At 44.1% G+C, this 16,435-nt stretch overlaps 1 protein-coding gene across 1 annotated transcript in view; it reads left to right on the top strand.

Moving 5' to 3' along the window:
• Positions 1–16,435, top strand: part of RYR3 (ryanodine receptor 3) — a 368,483-nt gene that overhangs the window by 295,127 nt on the left and 56,921 nt on the right. Inside the window, exons 66-69 of the mRNA XM_065942024.1 lie at positions 4,018–4,338; positions 6,586–6,826; positions 15,103–15,190; positions 15,293–15,385. Of these exons, the coding sequence (XP_065798096.1) occupies positions 4,018–4,338; positions 6,586–6,826; positions 15,103–15,190; positions 15,293–15,385 (743 nt within the window). The remainder of the gene's footprint in view (positions 1–4,017; positions 4,339–6,585; positions 6,827–15,102; positions 15,191–15,292; positions 15,386–16,435) is intronic.

Here is a 16,435-nt window from a genome sequence, read left to right as displayed (position 1 = left end):
AATAAAGTCTGTCTCTGTTACCATTGTTTCCCCATCTAGTTGCCATGAAGTGATGGGACACAGAGGTAGAGTAGCAGGCAAATTTGAAATTGACCCAGATGGAGGAAACCCTAGACTGGCTTTGGAGGGAAGGAAATGACTATGTCCCATTGTTCTCAAGGGCTATTAGAAATATGTTTCTTCTTATCTTATATACCTTCACATTGACTTAGTAAGACATATTCATAAATTAAAAATAAGTATCTGTCATTGCATACTCCATAAGGAAGAAGGGACAAGGTTGTGATTAGCGGTGACACTGTTCATCCATCAGTCACACACTGTGGACTCAGGGTCCAAGTCCTCTGAGCCCATATTTTTCATCATTCAGTTAACAAAGAGTGAATTCTGATGATGTGTACAACTCTTGAAAAGCAGAGTGTACATAAAAATGTATTCTGGGATAACCATGTTTGCCTGGAGCCAGACAATGACTGATAGCTTGATGGGCTCTGAAAAGGTAGACTTCATTTACTACACACAGTAGGTGGCCTGAGGGACCAAGGAGGGAGGAGGGAAAGGAACATGACAGATGATGTGAGTCTTTGGTTGAGAAATACAATATGAATTGATTTATCAAGCCTTCAGTCAATTGGACATCTCAATTAATGGAGTTTCCCTGGTAGCTCAGATGGTAAAGAATCTACCCACAATGCAGGATACCAAGGTTCAATCCCTAGAGAAGGGAGTGGCTACTCACTCCAGTATTCTTCCCTGGAGAATCCCATGGACATAGGAGCCTGGCGGGCTGTAGTCCATTTTGCCAGCAGAGTTACTCATATTAGGACCTCTTCTATCGTGTAACAGCCTGGAGCATTTTTTAACTCATCCAAAATTGTTAAGATATGTCTAGAAAAGGTTTATCTAGCTATGTGCTAGATAAAATCTTCGGTTACGTGTGGCAGTGGTCTATGAATCAGAATCTTGTTGTTGTTGACTCCATTCATGAGTAGAATTAGATCTTGTGTGTGTGTATACTCAGTCACTAAGCTGTCCAAGTCTTTGCGACCCCGTGGACTGTAACCCACCAGCTTCCTCTGTCTATGGCATTTCCAGGCAAGAATACTGGAGTGACTTCCTTCTTCAGGGGATCTTCCCAACCCAGGGATCAAATCTGCGTCTCCTGCAATGGCAGGTGGATTCTTTACCACTAAGCCACCAGGAAAGCCTGGTCAGGATAATAGATTAACCAAAACATCCTACTCATCAGCCAGGTTTACTTTTCAAATCCTTATTGGAAAAAATCAACCAGAGAGGAAGGAGGTCCGGTTTCCATGTAATACTACAGAAGTGGTGCTCTCTGATGCTGTCATCTTGAGGGAAGAGCTGCCTGGTGAAAAAATACAGCTGTGGACTCTAACTCAGTCTTTCCCACTGGTTCTCCCTTTGATAGCATGTATGAGGATCACTCAAAAGGCTTGTTGAAGAATGCCAAGTCCTACCCCTAGAGTTTCTAATTCAGTAAGTCGGGATGCCAAAGGTCCTAACAAGTTTCCAGGTGATGCTGCCATTGCTGGCAGGACAGTCTCCCTTTGAGAACCATTGATGTGGAAGACGAAAGGACAGTGTGTTCTAATGGTCCCCCTTACAGTCTCGGGTCTAACAGGACCCAACTGAGCTGTTTTTCAGGTAGATAACTCAGCAGCATTCATTCTGCCAGTGTATTATGTGGCATTTGAAGTACAAAACACCACCGGAATCGCAAATGTTTCTTCCCCTTGAGGACCAATTACATATAAATAACTTGTAAAGGTCATTATAATGACTCCAATGAAGCAACCTCAAGCAACTCTGTGTTTTTCTTAGGTAGGAGGGGAAAAAAAAGTGTCTATGATGATGGACTGTCTCTGTGACATTTAAACACACACATGCCCTGAGCATTCTTGTGTATAATTTTATCATCAACAGCTGTAAATTTCAGTTGCCTCTGTGGCAGTTGGCACTGCTCTGGGTGCAGAGCCTGAAGGTAGAATGTTTGACTTCACCATTTGTACCTATTTATCTGACACTGTATGTGTCAAGTGATTTTGTTTGTGAGAGTCTCCCCAGACCCCCACATTGATGTCACCCCCGATTCTTATTGCTCTGCGGCAAGGTACAGGCCAGACTTGTTCTCTGCAAATGACCAGCATTGGCAGTGGATTGTGTCTGACCTGAATAATTCCCTTCGGGGTAAATGGCAGGAGTTCGATGTTCTTTGGTTTTCATGCTGCTAGTCCTTTTGAATTGTCTGGATTTAAAGGACATTGCTTCACTCCTAACTTCCAAGGAACAGTAATCAGCCTTCTACTTACCAAAGGCCATGCCAATAGCAAGAGAAAAACATAATTAGGGCAAGTGTTAGTACACCCCATGCAGGGCCTGCTCCATAGCAGGGAGGCTCTTCCGAGTCCATTGATTTGCAGCTGCATACCGTCCTGTAGAACCGATTGTATCAGCTGCGGATTCATTGTCTCCTGGATGAAGGTTTCCCAAATGCCTTTCCTCCCCACCCCAGCCCAGGAACCAAGGTGCCTGTACCCTCTTTTCATCTCTTAGTCTATCTTCACAGGATTTTTCTGTATCTTTGCTCCAGGCAGTACAATCATGAAGGAAATCAAGACAGACCCTTCAATTGACTGATATTCCTAAAAGTCAAAGTCTTTGCTGTGGCCTCTTCTTCATTAACCCTTCCATTCCTATGGACTTAAAATCTAGGAAAGAGAGATTTCACACCAGCAGTAACCCCATGGCACAGGGCCGGAAGGTAGAACCCAACTCACTAAATGTCACATTTTATTCGAAGTTTTCTGCTTTTTCCTTTGAAATTCCTGAGAGCTTTGCGCTTTACTTTTAATATCAAAAATAATGTCCTCAAATCTTCTAGTGGATCTAATGTGCCCCGCTGGTGGATCTAAAAGGCACCACATTTTCCTGTTGCTTCTCTGACTCCCTAGGCTCCATGATGCCTGATGCTTTGGCCCTGCTCTGAGAAATTTAGCCTGTGGGTGGAGTCAGCACATGAGCTGCTGACCACGATGCTCTGCAGAGCTTCCAGTTGCTGTTTCTTTCTCCACTGGGCCATGCCTTGCCACACAGAGCCCTTATGTGCATCTCACCCATCGGCAACTTCAGGTTGCTTCTGGTCTCTCCTCCTATCTTGGAGGAAAAGAGTGTCATTTGCTTTAAGAAGAACAGAACAGATATCCCCTTGGCTTTTCCATTTACCATCCTTGTACCTAACAATGTTTCATGTTGAACTCTGTAATCATCTCATCCTGTCTGTCCTTGTACAGTGAAGTGACCTCAGTCATTCACTGTGAGGAAAAGACAGGGCTAACTCACTATTCCTTGTCTATAAGCCTTCAAAAACAAAAAGGTCTAAGTGATTGACAGGAGCTCTTGGCAAAGGTTACTTCAGATCATCAGTAACTTCTTTTGTAAATGCAGAAATCAGTGTATGTGCAATGCTTCCCACCCCCGGCCCCCCACAGGTTTCAACTGGATGGAAACCATTGTCTCTGGTCCAGCTAAAAGGATCTTTGATGCAAGAGGTTTCTTTTTCCTTTTCAAAATAGTACAGAGATGATCTAGGTGACTGAACCACAAATTGGCAGCTCAATATCTATGGGTTGCTTTTCTGCTTTGGGTCCTGCCTTTCCTGCAGTGCATACACTGAAGCCAGGAGGGAGAAGCCAAGAGACTGACTTTTTCACAGAGAAGTCTTATAAAATGTCCCTCAGCCGTGTCTCTGTTATGTTCCTTTAAGATTCAGTTTAAGTGTTTTGACCTGAATAGAACATCTGGAAGATAACCCAGCCTCTGGAAACTGCAGCCTTTACAATAGCTCCTGCATATCCAGTGCTTACCTGTTTGAGGTTCTGGGATGGAAAATTATGTCTCAAGGGCAAAGGAGGGGTGGACAGAGAGACAGAGAAGGTTGCACTCTGTCTGTTTTGAATCACTGTCCCTTTATTATTCCTGTACCCTCTCGGTCAGTTCTGGGGATGCCAGACACAGTGGAGGAGATGTGCCCCGACATCCCCCAGCTGGAAGGCCTGATGAAGGAAATCAACGACCTGGCCGAATCAGGGGCCCGGTACACAGAGATGCCCCACGTCATTGAGGTCATCTTGCCCATGCTCTGCAACTACCTGTCCTACTGGTGGGAGCGGGGTCCCGAGCACCTGCCCCCCAGCGCAGGGCCCTGGTGCACCAAGGTCACGTCTGAACACCTCAGCGTCATCCTGGGCAACATTCTGAAAATCATCAACAACAACCTGGGCATCGACGAGGCCTCCTGGATGAAGCGCATTGCAGGTACCACGCATGTCTTTCGGCCCTGGCATCGAGATGCCTAGACTCTTTTTCTTCTCTTAGTCTATCATTAATCTATCCCCTCTCCCTACCGTAGATATATAACAGTAAAAAGAACCGACTTATTCCCCTATAGGGCTTCCTGAAGCCAGTGCTCCTGCCTGACTCCCCAATTAATCTAGCCCCTCAAATCTCCAGGAAGCCCTTCTTGATAAACTCTGCAAGATTCTGATGATCATTGCTCATTTGCTTTTGGTACTTAAGAATCCCATTTGCTCTTACAGTAATTGTTCATATTTTCTGGGTAAGTGACCCTGTGTGTGTTCCACATGTATGAAACTCACTCCCATCTGGGCTATTCTGTAAGTTTCTCGCATTTGTGTTTCACTTTATGCTTTCTAAGACACTCTCTGATTTAGGCTCACAGTAGCATCACTTGGAGTTTGGGTTTGTTTTGTATTCCTCTAGAACTCCTTGCATGCAGTAGGCTCTTAGTGAGTGTTACTCACTGATTTTCCGTTCTCAAAAAAAAAAAAAAAAAAGGAGAGGCTTGGAAAATTAATAACCACATTTTCCATAGTCAGGAAACCATGAAGATTTTAGGGTCCTCTGTCACAGTAAAGTCAGAGGAGACAGAAGCTAAAGTCATTGCCTTTGATAGACTTGCAATTTAGATACACAGTTCCACCATAGCTGTTTCACCCCTACAGTTTCCTGGACCATGAAACACAGCCATTGGGTCAATAGAAGCTATTAGCTTCCTGGACAAATGAGTAGATACCCCTCCACAAGACCAAAGAAGAAAATGTCCTACCTTCTTCCTGTCTCTGAAATGAACTGAGATTCAAATTATATTAATAAATACTTTGCTTACTGATGGCTCCTGGATAGTAGAGGCCCCTGGGAACATAGGTAATTGAATAGGTAAATTGGGGTTCCTTTCTTACCTTTTAGCCCAAGAATATTGTTAACCCTAAAGTAATTTGTTGAGGGCTCTACATTTGTAAATCTGGCTTAAGGGAAGGAAGGAAATCAAAGGATGAACTCCCTTAGATTCCCCAGGGGTACAAAGGAAAGAAGTCAGCGCACGCTGATGAGAGCTGAACTCGACCTGTTATTTCACAAGTGTGTCCAGATCTCATTCAGTCAGGCCACGTCATTCCTGGTGTGTAAACAAAGTCAGTTTTCAAGAGCAACCTCGAATCACCCATATCTGGAAGAACCACTCTGATTCCAGGTCCAAAGCAGAGGTGCACCCTGGTGAGGACCAGGGTATGAAATGTGAGCCGTCACAGTGCTGTTTCGACTTCTTGATTCACACATTGCCACAGAGAACTGCCTTCACCTTCTCTTTCTAAAAAAGTCTTTTTTATGGAAGCAAAAAATGAGGTACAGTGAGATTAAAAAGTGCTGGAGTATAGGCTATTTCCAACTGAAAAGCCCTACATTAAAGAACTTTGAAATACACAAAATACGTATTGTACTTTGTGAATGGTTCATGACTCTTGAGAATTTTATTTCACATATCTAAATAATTACTCTGATTCTGATCTTTATTATGAATTAGACCAATAGGATATTGCATATAAAAAAGTCAATGAGACATGTAGGTTTTATCTTTCTCTTTAAAAGGGCTCAAATCATAGTCCCAAGTCCTACTTGTTTCTGCTTACTGACTTTGATGATAGTAGTTTGTCTGCTTTTCTCAGGGCCTAGAGGAGCCCCAAAACAATAGGCTGGCAGTTCTCATGTGTTGGGGGCTGAGAAACTATGAGTTTCTCAGGGTTTGTGTATTTTTAAGAGATTTTTCTATAAAATAACCAGAAGGCAGAGTGTTAAGTATGTACTCTTAACTCAGCACAGTGCTGATTATATAAATAAAAGGCTTCCTTCAAGGAGTTTATAATGTAACTAGTGAGCCAAAGTCACTCTTCTAAAATGAAAGATGGCCCGTTATGAAGAGCTCAGAGATATAGCAAAGGCCATGCATGAAGAGTTCAGGGGTGGCTCTTCTCATAACTTGAAGAGGCAAAACAGGAATAGGGACCTTCTCCTGTGGCTCCGTCCATGCCTACCCCCACCCCATCAACTGTGACTTCAGGAGACAGACATGCCAAGTGGAAGATGAAGGAAGGGCGCCAGTCTGAGTCAGCGGCTTTCCACAGCCTCACCTTTGAGGGTCCCTTCTTTGCTTTTCTCGACTGTCATAACCTGTGGAATGAGGGGGAGGCCCTTTGTTTGCAAACACAGTGTACGCCCAACCGATCATCAGCAAAGCCAGGCCGGACCTGCTGAAAAGCCACTTCATCCCGACCCTGGAGAAGCTGAAGAAGAAGGCCGTCAAGACCGTGCAGGAGGAGGAGCAGCTGAGAGCCGACAGCAAAGGGGACACGCAGGAGGCCGAGCTGCTCATCCTGGACGAGTTTGCTGTCCTCTGCCGAGACCTCTACGCCTTCTACCCCATGCTCATCCGCTACGTGGACAACAACAGGTACGGAGGCGTCTGGGCAGGGCCGGCCCGCGATGGAGGGGTGGGACTGGGTTCTGTTGCAGGCGAGAGAGGAGAGTCACGGCTGCCACCACCAGCATCCCCGCCGCCTCCATCCCTGCTGTGGGACCTCTGGGCAGCGCTTTCCGTGACCAGTGACTCTGCATGATCAGTGGCTTGGCCACACGTTTCATCCTCACAGGCCACTGAAGAAGGGTAGCAGCGACCCCTCCCACCCCTCTGCTCTTCTGTCACACACTCATTCAAGAGAGGTTACTGACTGTCTGTCAGGCGCTGTTCTAGGCATTAGAGGACAGGCAAGAACAATACAGAAAAAAAGATGTTGGCCTAGGGAGCTTTCACTCTGGCAAGAGAGTGGGGCGAGCAAACATAAACAAAGTACTTAGACATTTACAATATACTTCCCTATGTACTTATATATTTACCTATATACTTCACTTACCTAAGTAAATTATACAAGCAAAGTAAGTGGAATAAGGAGAGCCAGGTGGCAGTTTTAAAAGGATGTTACTGAGAAGGTGACATTTGAACACAGACCTGAAGGAGGTGAGGTCAGAAACCATGTGGATCTGGGGAAGAGGTCTGTTCCCAGGAAGAAGGAACATGTGGTGTAAGCCCTGAAGAAGGGACAGGTGGGGATGCTCAGGGGATCACAGGGAGGCCAGAGAGAGAGGAGTTGAGGGGTGGGGAGAGCAGCGGGAGATGTCAGAGAGGCCAGTTTCTTTCCACGGAGCCGAGAGTACAGGGCTTTTCCTCTGAGTGAGATGAGAGGCTGGTGCAGCGTTGAAGCTAACCTGTGATGTGATCTGACTCAGTCTTCAAGCGCTGTGGTGAGGGATCAGGGCAAATAAAGGGAGTGAGGAGGCTGGCTGGGAGGCTCACAGTGACCCAGTCAAGGGCTGAGGGTGATCTGGAGTTGACAGAGCAGACTCATGGTGCCAGGACTGAGGCAGAGAGGGATGGGAGCCACTGTTTACTGGGCCTGGGGTCTCCTTTCAGAGTCCTGAAAATGTTCTGCAATTAGTCATGTGGTGGTCCAACACTGTGAATGTGCTAAATGTTGCTAATGAGTAAGTTGACATGGATGTTACTACAATTTAAAGGGAAAAAAATGGCTGAGTAATATTCCATGGTGTATATGTACCACAGCTTCCTTATCCATTCGTCTGCTGATGGGCATCTAGGTTGCTTCCATGTCCTGGCTATTATAAACAGTGCTGCGATGAACATTGGGGTGCACGTGATCTCTTTCAGATCTGGTTTCCTCGGTGTGTATGCCCAAGAGTGGGATTGCTGGGTCATATGGCAGTTCTATTTCCAGTTTTTTAAGAAATCTCCACACTGTTCTCCATAGTGGCTGTACTAGTTTGCATTCCCACCAACAGTGTAAGAGGGTTCCCTTTTCTCCACACACTCTCCGGCATTTATTGCTTGTAGACTTTTGGATAGCAGCCATCCTGACTGGCGTGTAACGGTATGGATGAAACTGGAGCCCATTATACAGAGTGAAGTAAGCCAGAAAGATAAAGACCATTACAGTATACTAACACATATATACGGAATTTAGAAAGATGGTAACGATAACCCTATATGCAAAACAGAAAAAGAGACACAGATGTACAGAACAGACTTTTGGACTCTGTGGGAGAAGGCGAGGGTGGGATGTTTCGAGAGAACAGCATCGAAACATGTATATTATCTATGGTGAAACAGATCACCAGCCCAGGTTGGATGCATGAGACAAGTGCTAGGGCTTGGTACACTGGGAAGACTCAGAGGGATCGGGTAGAGAGGGAGGTGGGAGGGGGGATCGGGATGGGGAATACATGTAAATCCATGGCTGATTAATGTCAATGTATGACAAAAGCCACTACAATATTGTGAACTAATTAGCCTCCAACTAATAAAAATTTTTAAAAAAGAAGAAAAAAGAAATAAATAAAAGGAAAAAAAAAAAGAGTTGGTGGTGGCTGGGGCCAGGCTGGTAGCAATGAAAGTTGACAGAATATGTCACATTCTGGACCCAACATCTTAAAGGTAGAGCCTTTGGGAAGTGCAGACTGGAAATAAGAGAAAAGAGATGAGTCAAAGATGATTCTGAGCAAATGGAAGGAGGGAGTTCCCAGCAATTAAGTTGGAGGGGATTGTGGGTATGGAAGTTTTTTTAGGGGAAGATGAAGAGATCCCTTTCAGACATGTTAATTTGAGTTGCCTCTTCAATATAAAAATGAAAATGTCAAGTGGGCAGTTATATGAGTCCAGAGTTCACTCTGGTGTGGACCTACGAATTTGAGAGTCGCCTACATATTGGTATATGGTCTTTGAGAGCCATGAGACTGAATGAGATAAATAGAGGCTTGAGAGGGAGAGAGAAGCATTCCAAGGACTGAGCCCTTGTACACCGGTCAGGTGGGAGAGAAGGAGCCAGCGAGTGAGGCCGAGAGGAAGCCACCAGTGAGACAGGAGGAAAGCAACAGCATGTTGTGTCCTAGGTACCGATTTCACAAAGGATTTCCAGAAGGAAAGAATAATGAATAAATGATTGGTGACCTTGATAAGAGCAGTTTCAATGAAGCGATGGAGTTGAAGGCCTCTTTGGAGTAGGTTGGAAGAGAATAGGAGAAAAAGACTTAGAGATAGCGCTACAGACAACTTGTTTAAGGAGGTGTTTTTTTCTTTTTTTTATTTATTTTGTCTGCTCTGGGTCTTCTTTGCAGCATGCTGACTTTCTCTAGTTGCACTGCATGAGGTTTTTTTGTTGGGATACAAGGCCATCTCATTGCAGTGCGTGGGCTTCCCTAGTTGTGGTATGTGGGCCTAGTTGCCCCACAGCATGTGGGATCTTAGTTCCCCGACCTGGAATCGAGCCCACGTAGCCTGCATTGGAAGGCAGATTCTTAACCCCTGGAACATTACGGAAGTCCCACAGGGGGTTTCACTATAAAGGGCAACAGAGAAATGAGCTGCTAGCTAGATGCAGAATAGGTTCAAGAGGAGAGTTTGTAAGATGGGAGACTTTTCAACTTGTTTCTTTATGAATGGGAATGAGCCAATGGAGAGAAGAGAAATTGATGATGTAAGAGGGAGAGAGAATTTCTAAAGCAATGCATTCAAACAGGCAGAGGATTAGCCTGAGATCGTTCATCTACAGTGACGGGCAGGAGGGCAGGGTGCACGGGTGCTGCTGCTGGCAGACAGACAGACAGACACACATGCACATGCCCATATGTATTGTGGCTGGCAGACTGTAGGAGTCCTTTTCTGGTTGCTTCCATTCTCAGTGGAGTAGGAAGCAAGAACATCAACTGAGAGGGAGGGTGGGGAGAATGTACTTGGAGGGTTGAGGAGGAAGCAGACAGTCTGGGGCAATGGCTGGGGCAAGTGGGGGGAGTAGATGGACCAGGGCAGTATGGTGTGGTTGCAAGGCAGCATCAGTGGCCCCACTTGAGATCTGTGGTCATGGATTTAAAGTGGGACCATCAGCAAGTTATGTTTTTCTCCAGCCAACTTGGCTGCCACGTACAGGCTGAGACTAGATAGAGAGTTGGACTTAACCAGGGTTGGGGTTTTGCAAAATGAGTCTGATGGAAGAAAAATGGGTTAGGGCATGAAGGTGTATACAATAGGCTAATTATAAACATTGATCATGGAATTTAAGGTGAATAAGGATAGTTAGATCATCACTGACTCAAGGGACGTGATTTTGAGCAAATTCTGGGAAACAGTAGAGAACAGAGGAGCCTGATGTGCTGCGGTCCATAGCGTCACAAAGACTTTTCCACTAAACAACAACAAGGAGGAAATGCAAGCATAGAAACCTTATGTTCATGAGCAGGCAAAGGAAAAAAGAACAGCTGGTCCCAGTGGAAGGCAAAGACCAAATAGATACTTTATTATACCACACCTTCCCAAAGCTAAGAGACCTAAAATGGAAGTTTGGAGTGGTTTAATTTTAAAATACCCCATCGTAGATACTGAAAAGACTTGGAGACATTTGGGGGAACACTGCTAACTTTTTGAGTGGTATGCCATTCTGTCATGGGCAGGGAATAGGTCTGGATATGCCTATTTTAGCATTTATTTTATAAGGTGAATTATACTTACTATTTAAAATATTTACTTAAGATTACTTATATTTAGGTTTGCAGAATAAACATATGCACACTGTATATAGGTATATGTGTGTATATAATTCCTTAACTATCTATGGGCAATTCTACTCACTTTCTCAAAAGAAATCCTGCTCTCAGGGTCATCATTTGAGTCATTTCCGATAACATAATTATGTTAGCAGGTTAGCAAAGGAATTTGTCAGCGTCTGAGGTAAAAGCAAGAATGAAAGTAGGGTAGGACTGCTCCTGAAATAGCTCTCTAATTGCATTTGCCACTATTGACGATCAAGACTGAAGATAGAATGTGTTCTACTTACGTAGTATTTGAAAGTTGCTAAAAATGACAATGTCAGAGAGTCTTTGAGATCATCATTAATTCATTCATCCCCACTTTTCAACCCGTTCTTCCCTGAACACCAGGGAGCATTAGGGCTATCTGAGCCTCACTTATAAATACTTCCTTCCTACGTGTGTGCCTGTACCTTCCTCGAGTCCTTTCTTCACCCTAAGGAATTGGCTGGCTTGGAAGTACAGGATTGAGGAGTTGGCAGGAATATAGAGGTCAGCTCATCTAACTGGACAAATAAATAGCCCCTTCCTTTTTCCTAGCGGTGCCTTTCCCACCTCATTATCCACCACAGTTATGGACAACAGACAAAGCTGGACCTGTGTGAGTCTTCCCATTCTAGTTTCAGACATTTCAAATCATTTTTTTCAACTCCTTCTCATTCATTTTTTTCTTCTGGTTTTATTGAGACATAATTGACACAAAGCCCTCTGTAAGGTATACAACAGAATGGTTTAACTTACATACATCATGAAAAGCTTACCACAGTAAGCTGAGGGAACATCCATCATCCCACACAGGTACAAAATAAAAGACAAAAAAAGTCTTTATTCCTTGTAATGAGAAAACTTAGGATTTACTCTCAACAACTTTCATGTAACATACAGTGTTAATCAGATGAGTCATGTTTAACCTTACATCCCTAGGACTTATTTATCTTATAACTGGATGTTTATACCTTTAACTGCCTTCATCCAATTCCCCCAACTTTGAACCATTTTGAGTTCAGATCTATAACTCCTATCAGCTCAGCTTTTGCTCTTTAGAGCCACAAAACTACTCCAGTCTCTCCCTAAGCAGCTCTTTAAATATTGATGAGCGCCATCTTGCCCTGTCTTCCCCTGTTTTCTCTTGTTGTTTTAAATCTTTGTACTTCCTTCAGCCCTGTCACAGCAGTGTCAGGTGTCTTTGACATCTGAAGAGAAGCTTTGGTGGGTCAGTGATCAGCCTGAAAATGACCCAGAAGGAGCAAGAGTTCCAAGCATGCTGTGGGCATAGCCTGGTGATTCAGGGCTCCATCTCCTCAGGCCAGGAGATTATAAATCCACATAGATTCAACAAACCTCTCTGCACAAATCAGCTTCTCAGCTTCGTTTCTGGAAATCAGAGACACTCTGAACAGAGACGCACAGCTTTAGCGTGATTTGGAGTGAAAACTCATCTCTCAAACTGTTGAAGGGAATCCAGGTAAATCCTGTGTGGTGACTGCCTCAGGCTGAATCCTCTACAAAAGGCTCAGGGGCAAGGCAGAGATAAGCTCTTACCGCTTAGTCAGACAACCTGACCGTGAATACAGGAGCATGGCTTTACTTTCTTTCAAAACCAGATAACTGGCTTTACTTTCTTCAAAAACCTGATGACTTGTCATTTTGAAAATAGAAGTCTAACTCTCTCACTCTTGCCTTTCTCCAAGATTTTATTCTCCTGCTTTTTGTTTCTGTTTTACCTCTAAATCCAGCCTTCTTCCCCACCTACAGCCTTGCATTTCCCAGCTGCCTTTTGGCAGCACAGAGAGCCGACGATAAAAGAAACCCACAGATCAGTTAAGTACCTCCAAAAGGATCAGTTGTCTGAATGTTGAGAGAGATCTTGAGTTCTGTGGAAGGCTAGGAGCAGTGGGGACAGAGCCTGGCTACTTCATTTGGGGGTAGGAAAAGATTCGGACAAAATGGAGAGGCAAGGTTGGAATCTTCTGCCCTCCTGCAAATATTGTCTTAAGTCTGGTTTGAGAGGAGCAGAGAATTTATGTGCCTGGGAGAAAGCATTTAATGGTGGGTTCATGTGACCCACCATTCTGAACCTGAAGAAGGACCTTCACTAAAGACAAAGAGGAAAAAATCCATCTCTTGCGAGAAGGATGTTCAAAACAAAATTCACTGAGCTGAAAACCAAGGTGTCCAAAGCTGCTGCTTTCTCCTGTGAGCAGATGTTCACCTGATATTTTGTTTTCAGCATTCCTGCAGGTCACATTCCCTGTGGCTGGACTTTTCCTCGGCAGGGTGGGATGTGTGCCCTCGTCTCTTCCCACTAGAGGCATAGGGCAAGTCTATAAAGCTCATTTAAGCCAGAACTCGGCAGAAGGAACAGCTGGTACTTCTGATAAAACTTGACACTTGACTCTGAAAAGGCGCTCCTGAAAAATCAATATGAAAGAAATCAAAAAGCATTACCAATCTCAAGCCTCAAGTTTGGATTGCATTTGGCCCCTAGTGATGGATACCTTATAGAGTGGCTTAAAGTAGAAGTTAAATCTCACACATAAAAGAAGTGCAGAGATAACCAATCCATGGCCAGTGTTGCTGCTCCTCATTAGAACCCTCACTCTTCTCACTTCCTGTCCTTAACATTGACATCCATCTTCAAAGTTACTTTATGGTGTAACATGCCAATTAGAGTTTGAGCTGTCATATTTTCATCCCAGAGAGGAAGTAGAAAAGCAGAAGGGCACCTTCAGCTATCTGATGCTTTTTAGAGAGCTTTATTCCAGGAGTCTCATCCAACAACTTCCTCTTCCAGCTCATCGATCAGAGTGTAGTTCCACAGGTGTCCTTCAGGGGAGGCTGGGTAATGTGATCTTAGCAGCACACAGGGCCACCCAGGGTCAAATGGGGGTTTCTTCCTAAGGAAGAAGAGGAGAATAAATGTGGGGCAGATCACCTGTAGTATCTACCTATAAAACAGAGGCTAGTTGAAGTAGAAAACAAGAAGGATGAAACAGACGCATCCATGAAGCTAGAACTCAAGCAGTAAGGAACTAAGGAGATGAGAGAGGTGTCCACAGGTGGTCTTGGCCTTACGAGTCTTTACTTTCTTCCTTAGTCTAGTAATGACCAGAGTGGGCAGAAGGTACAGGCAGCTCAGGACAATTCAGTCTGATATCCCAGGTATAGGGAACTGGCTTTTGATAGCTATTCCCCTGCAGGCACCAAGGGACATGGAGTTTTTTAAACCATTCATGAGAGCCACAGTTTTCTTTAAGAAAGATGACAGACAATTTAACTCCTTATGCATTATTTACACAGATATTTGAAAGTGGCAAATCACCCACCCCTTTCAAAATATAATTTAGTTCAAATGTTTAAGATGATTACAGGCAAGACAACTTTTAGGAAGTGACTAAATTCTGTGGTAGTGTAGCCTTCTTGTTACCACTGTGAAATTTCTTAACCTAGGCTAGTATTTTAGATAGGGAATTTCCAACCCATTTCAGAGACCATAGGAGTATTGGTCTCTGCCTGTACACTTCAAATATCAGTGAAAAACATTCTTACAGATTTCATTCATAAAAGTGGCTTTGAAAGGAAAATAGGTGAGGCCTGAACTGTTTATAGAGTACTCAAAATTTCAGAGGCTTGACAGTAACAGATGTCCACGATAAGACTGTATGTCACAGTGACCAAGACTTTCCTGATCTTGCTAACCTTGTGGATTAAAGGAGGCTAGTCACAAAACTTAGAGTGTAACTCTAATCATCTCTTCAGTTCAAAGGACCAAAGAACCCTACTTTTGACCATTTTGAAATGTTTATTTCTAATGTCTGTTTGCTAAGATAATCCTGGCATCTTTTAGTAAAATGGAAATGACTATTGTAGGTCCTTCAAACATACCTACAACAATTGCGTCTATATCTAAGCATGCAAGGAGTATATTGATACTCAGCCTGTCTGAAGAATGCCTTTGGTGAGGATGCAGTTTTATCTGGATAAATGTGTGCATCTGGTGCTGGTATAATTTTTAGAGTGTGACTGTTTCAATCACTGATGAATTCCACATGCATATTCATTTATCTTTCGCCTCAGATCTAACTGGCTCAAAAGCCCCGATGCAGACTCTGACCAGCTCTTCCGCATGGTGGCAGAGATCTTCATCCTGTGGTGTAAATCTCACGTAAGCACACACGGGGGCCCTGGCTTGGAGTCAGCAGTGAAAGGGTATACATACCTCGGAAAACTCTCTTGTAATGTTTGCTTTTCTGTTCCCCCCACTCAGAACTTCAAGAGGGAAGAACAAAATTTTGTGATTCAGAACGAAATTAATAATTTGGCATTTTTAACTGGAGACAGCAAAAGCAAGATGTCGAAAGTAAGTCCATAGAAATCAATCCCAAAGGCTCTCCAGCCTTGAACCAAGCTACATATCCTGGGTGTGTGAAGGGATCAGCTCCTACTGCGTTCAGGTCAAACCACACAAAACCAACAATCTCCACTGTTGTTTCTTTGAGAATGAGCCAGAAGAAACGGCTCTCAAATAAGCATGGGCATTACATTTGATGAATAAGTAGCTGCTTTGTGTGTCTAAAGTTTGTTTCAAGACTTGCCTAAGGCATTGGAGAGGTCTGCAAAACCAAAGCTGCTCTTGTTTTAAAGTAGAAGTACTTCCTGTGTAGAAAAGCTACAAAAATACACGTACCTAGAGCCACCTTTTAATTATCTGTAAGGACATTACTTTGCTTCGAAGATGTGTTTGGCATATTTTCTTACAATGCACTCATTTTCCTCCTATCCAGAACATCCAATAACTGCTTTATTTCAGCTGTGCTGACCTCTTAATGCCTTCTATTTATTTTCCATACACGTTGCACTCAGAAACCCAAACATTTGTCCATCCCTCTATAGGAAATGTTTGAAAGAGGGCATTCCAAACATCTGTCTGAAAACAGTCACCTACAGGGCGGGGTACAGCAAAAACAGAGCAGGGGAATCTGGCCCCCCTGTGCCTTCTGAGTCAGTTCTGTACAAGGAGGCTTCGCCATCTTATGGGAGAGAATCCTCAGACACACTCCTTTGGGGTATACACCAAAGCAAGGCTGACTTAAAGGTGCTGTTTCATTCCCAGCTGCTGTAGCTTACCTGAATTCTCTTCCCCTGAGAAGTGTCCCTCGGCGAGGGTTGACTGTATTGTCAACTGTATGTGACGTGTGACACCTGAGATGTCCATCTCTCATGGCTGGTACAGTGCTGCCTTTGAGAACCAGGAAGGTGGAGGTTGCATGGGGACCTCTCAGAAGTGAGAATCAGTTCTGGGAAGATGACAGTCATGGGTTGACAGTGAAGCCCTTGGGGCATCTTTCCAAATAACCATTTGTGATAGAAGATCTTTGTATGCACAGCTGCAGAGCAGGGACTGGTATGA

This window comes from Muntiacus reevesi, chromosome 7, assembly GCF_963930625.1.
Source record: "Muntiacus reevesi chromosome 7, mMunRee1.1, whole genome shotgun sequence".
Classification (NCBI taxonomy): Eukaryota; Metazoa; Chordata; class Mammalia; order Artiodactyla; family Cervidae; genus Muntiacus; species Muntiacus reevesi.
This window is presented reverse-complemented; position numbering and strand designations above follow the sequence as displayed.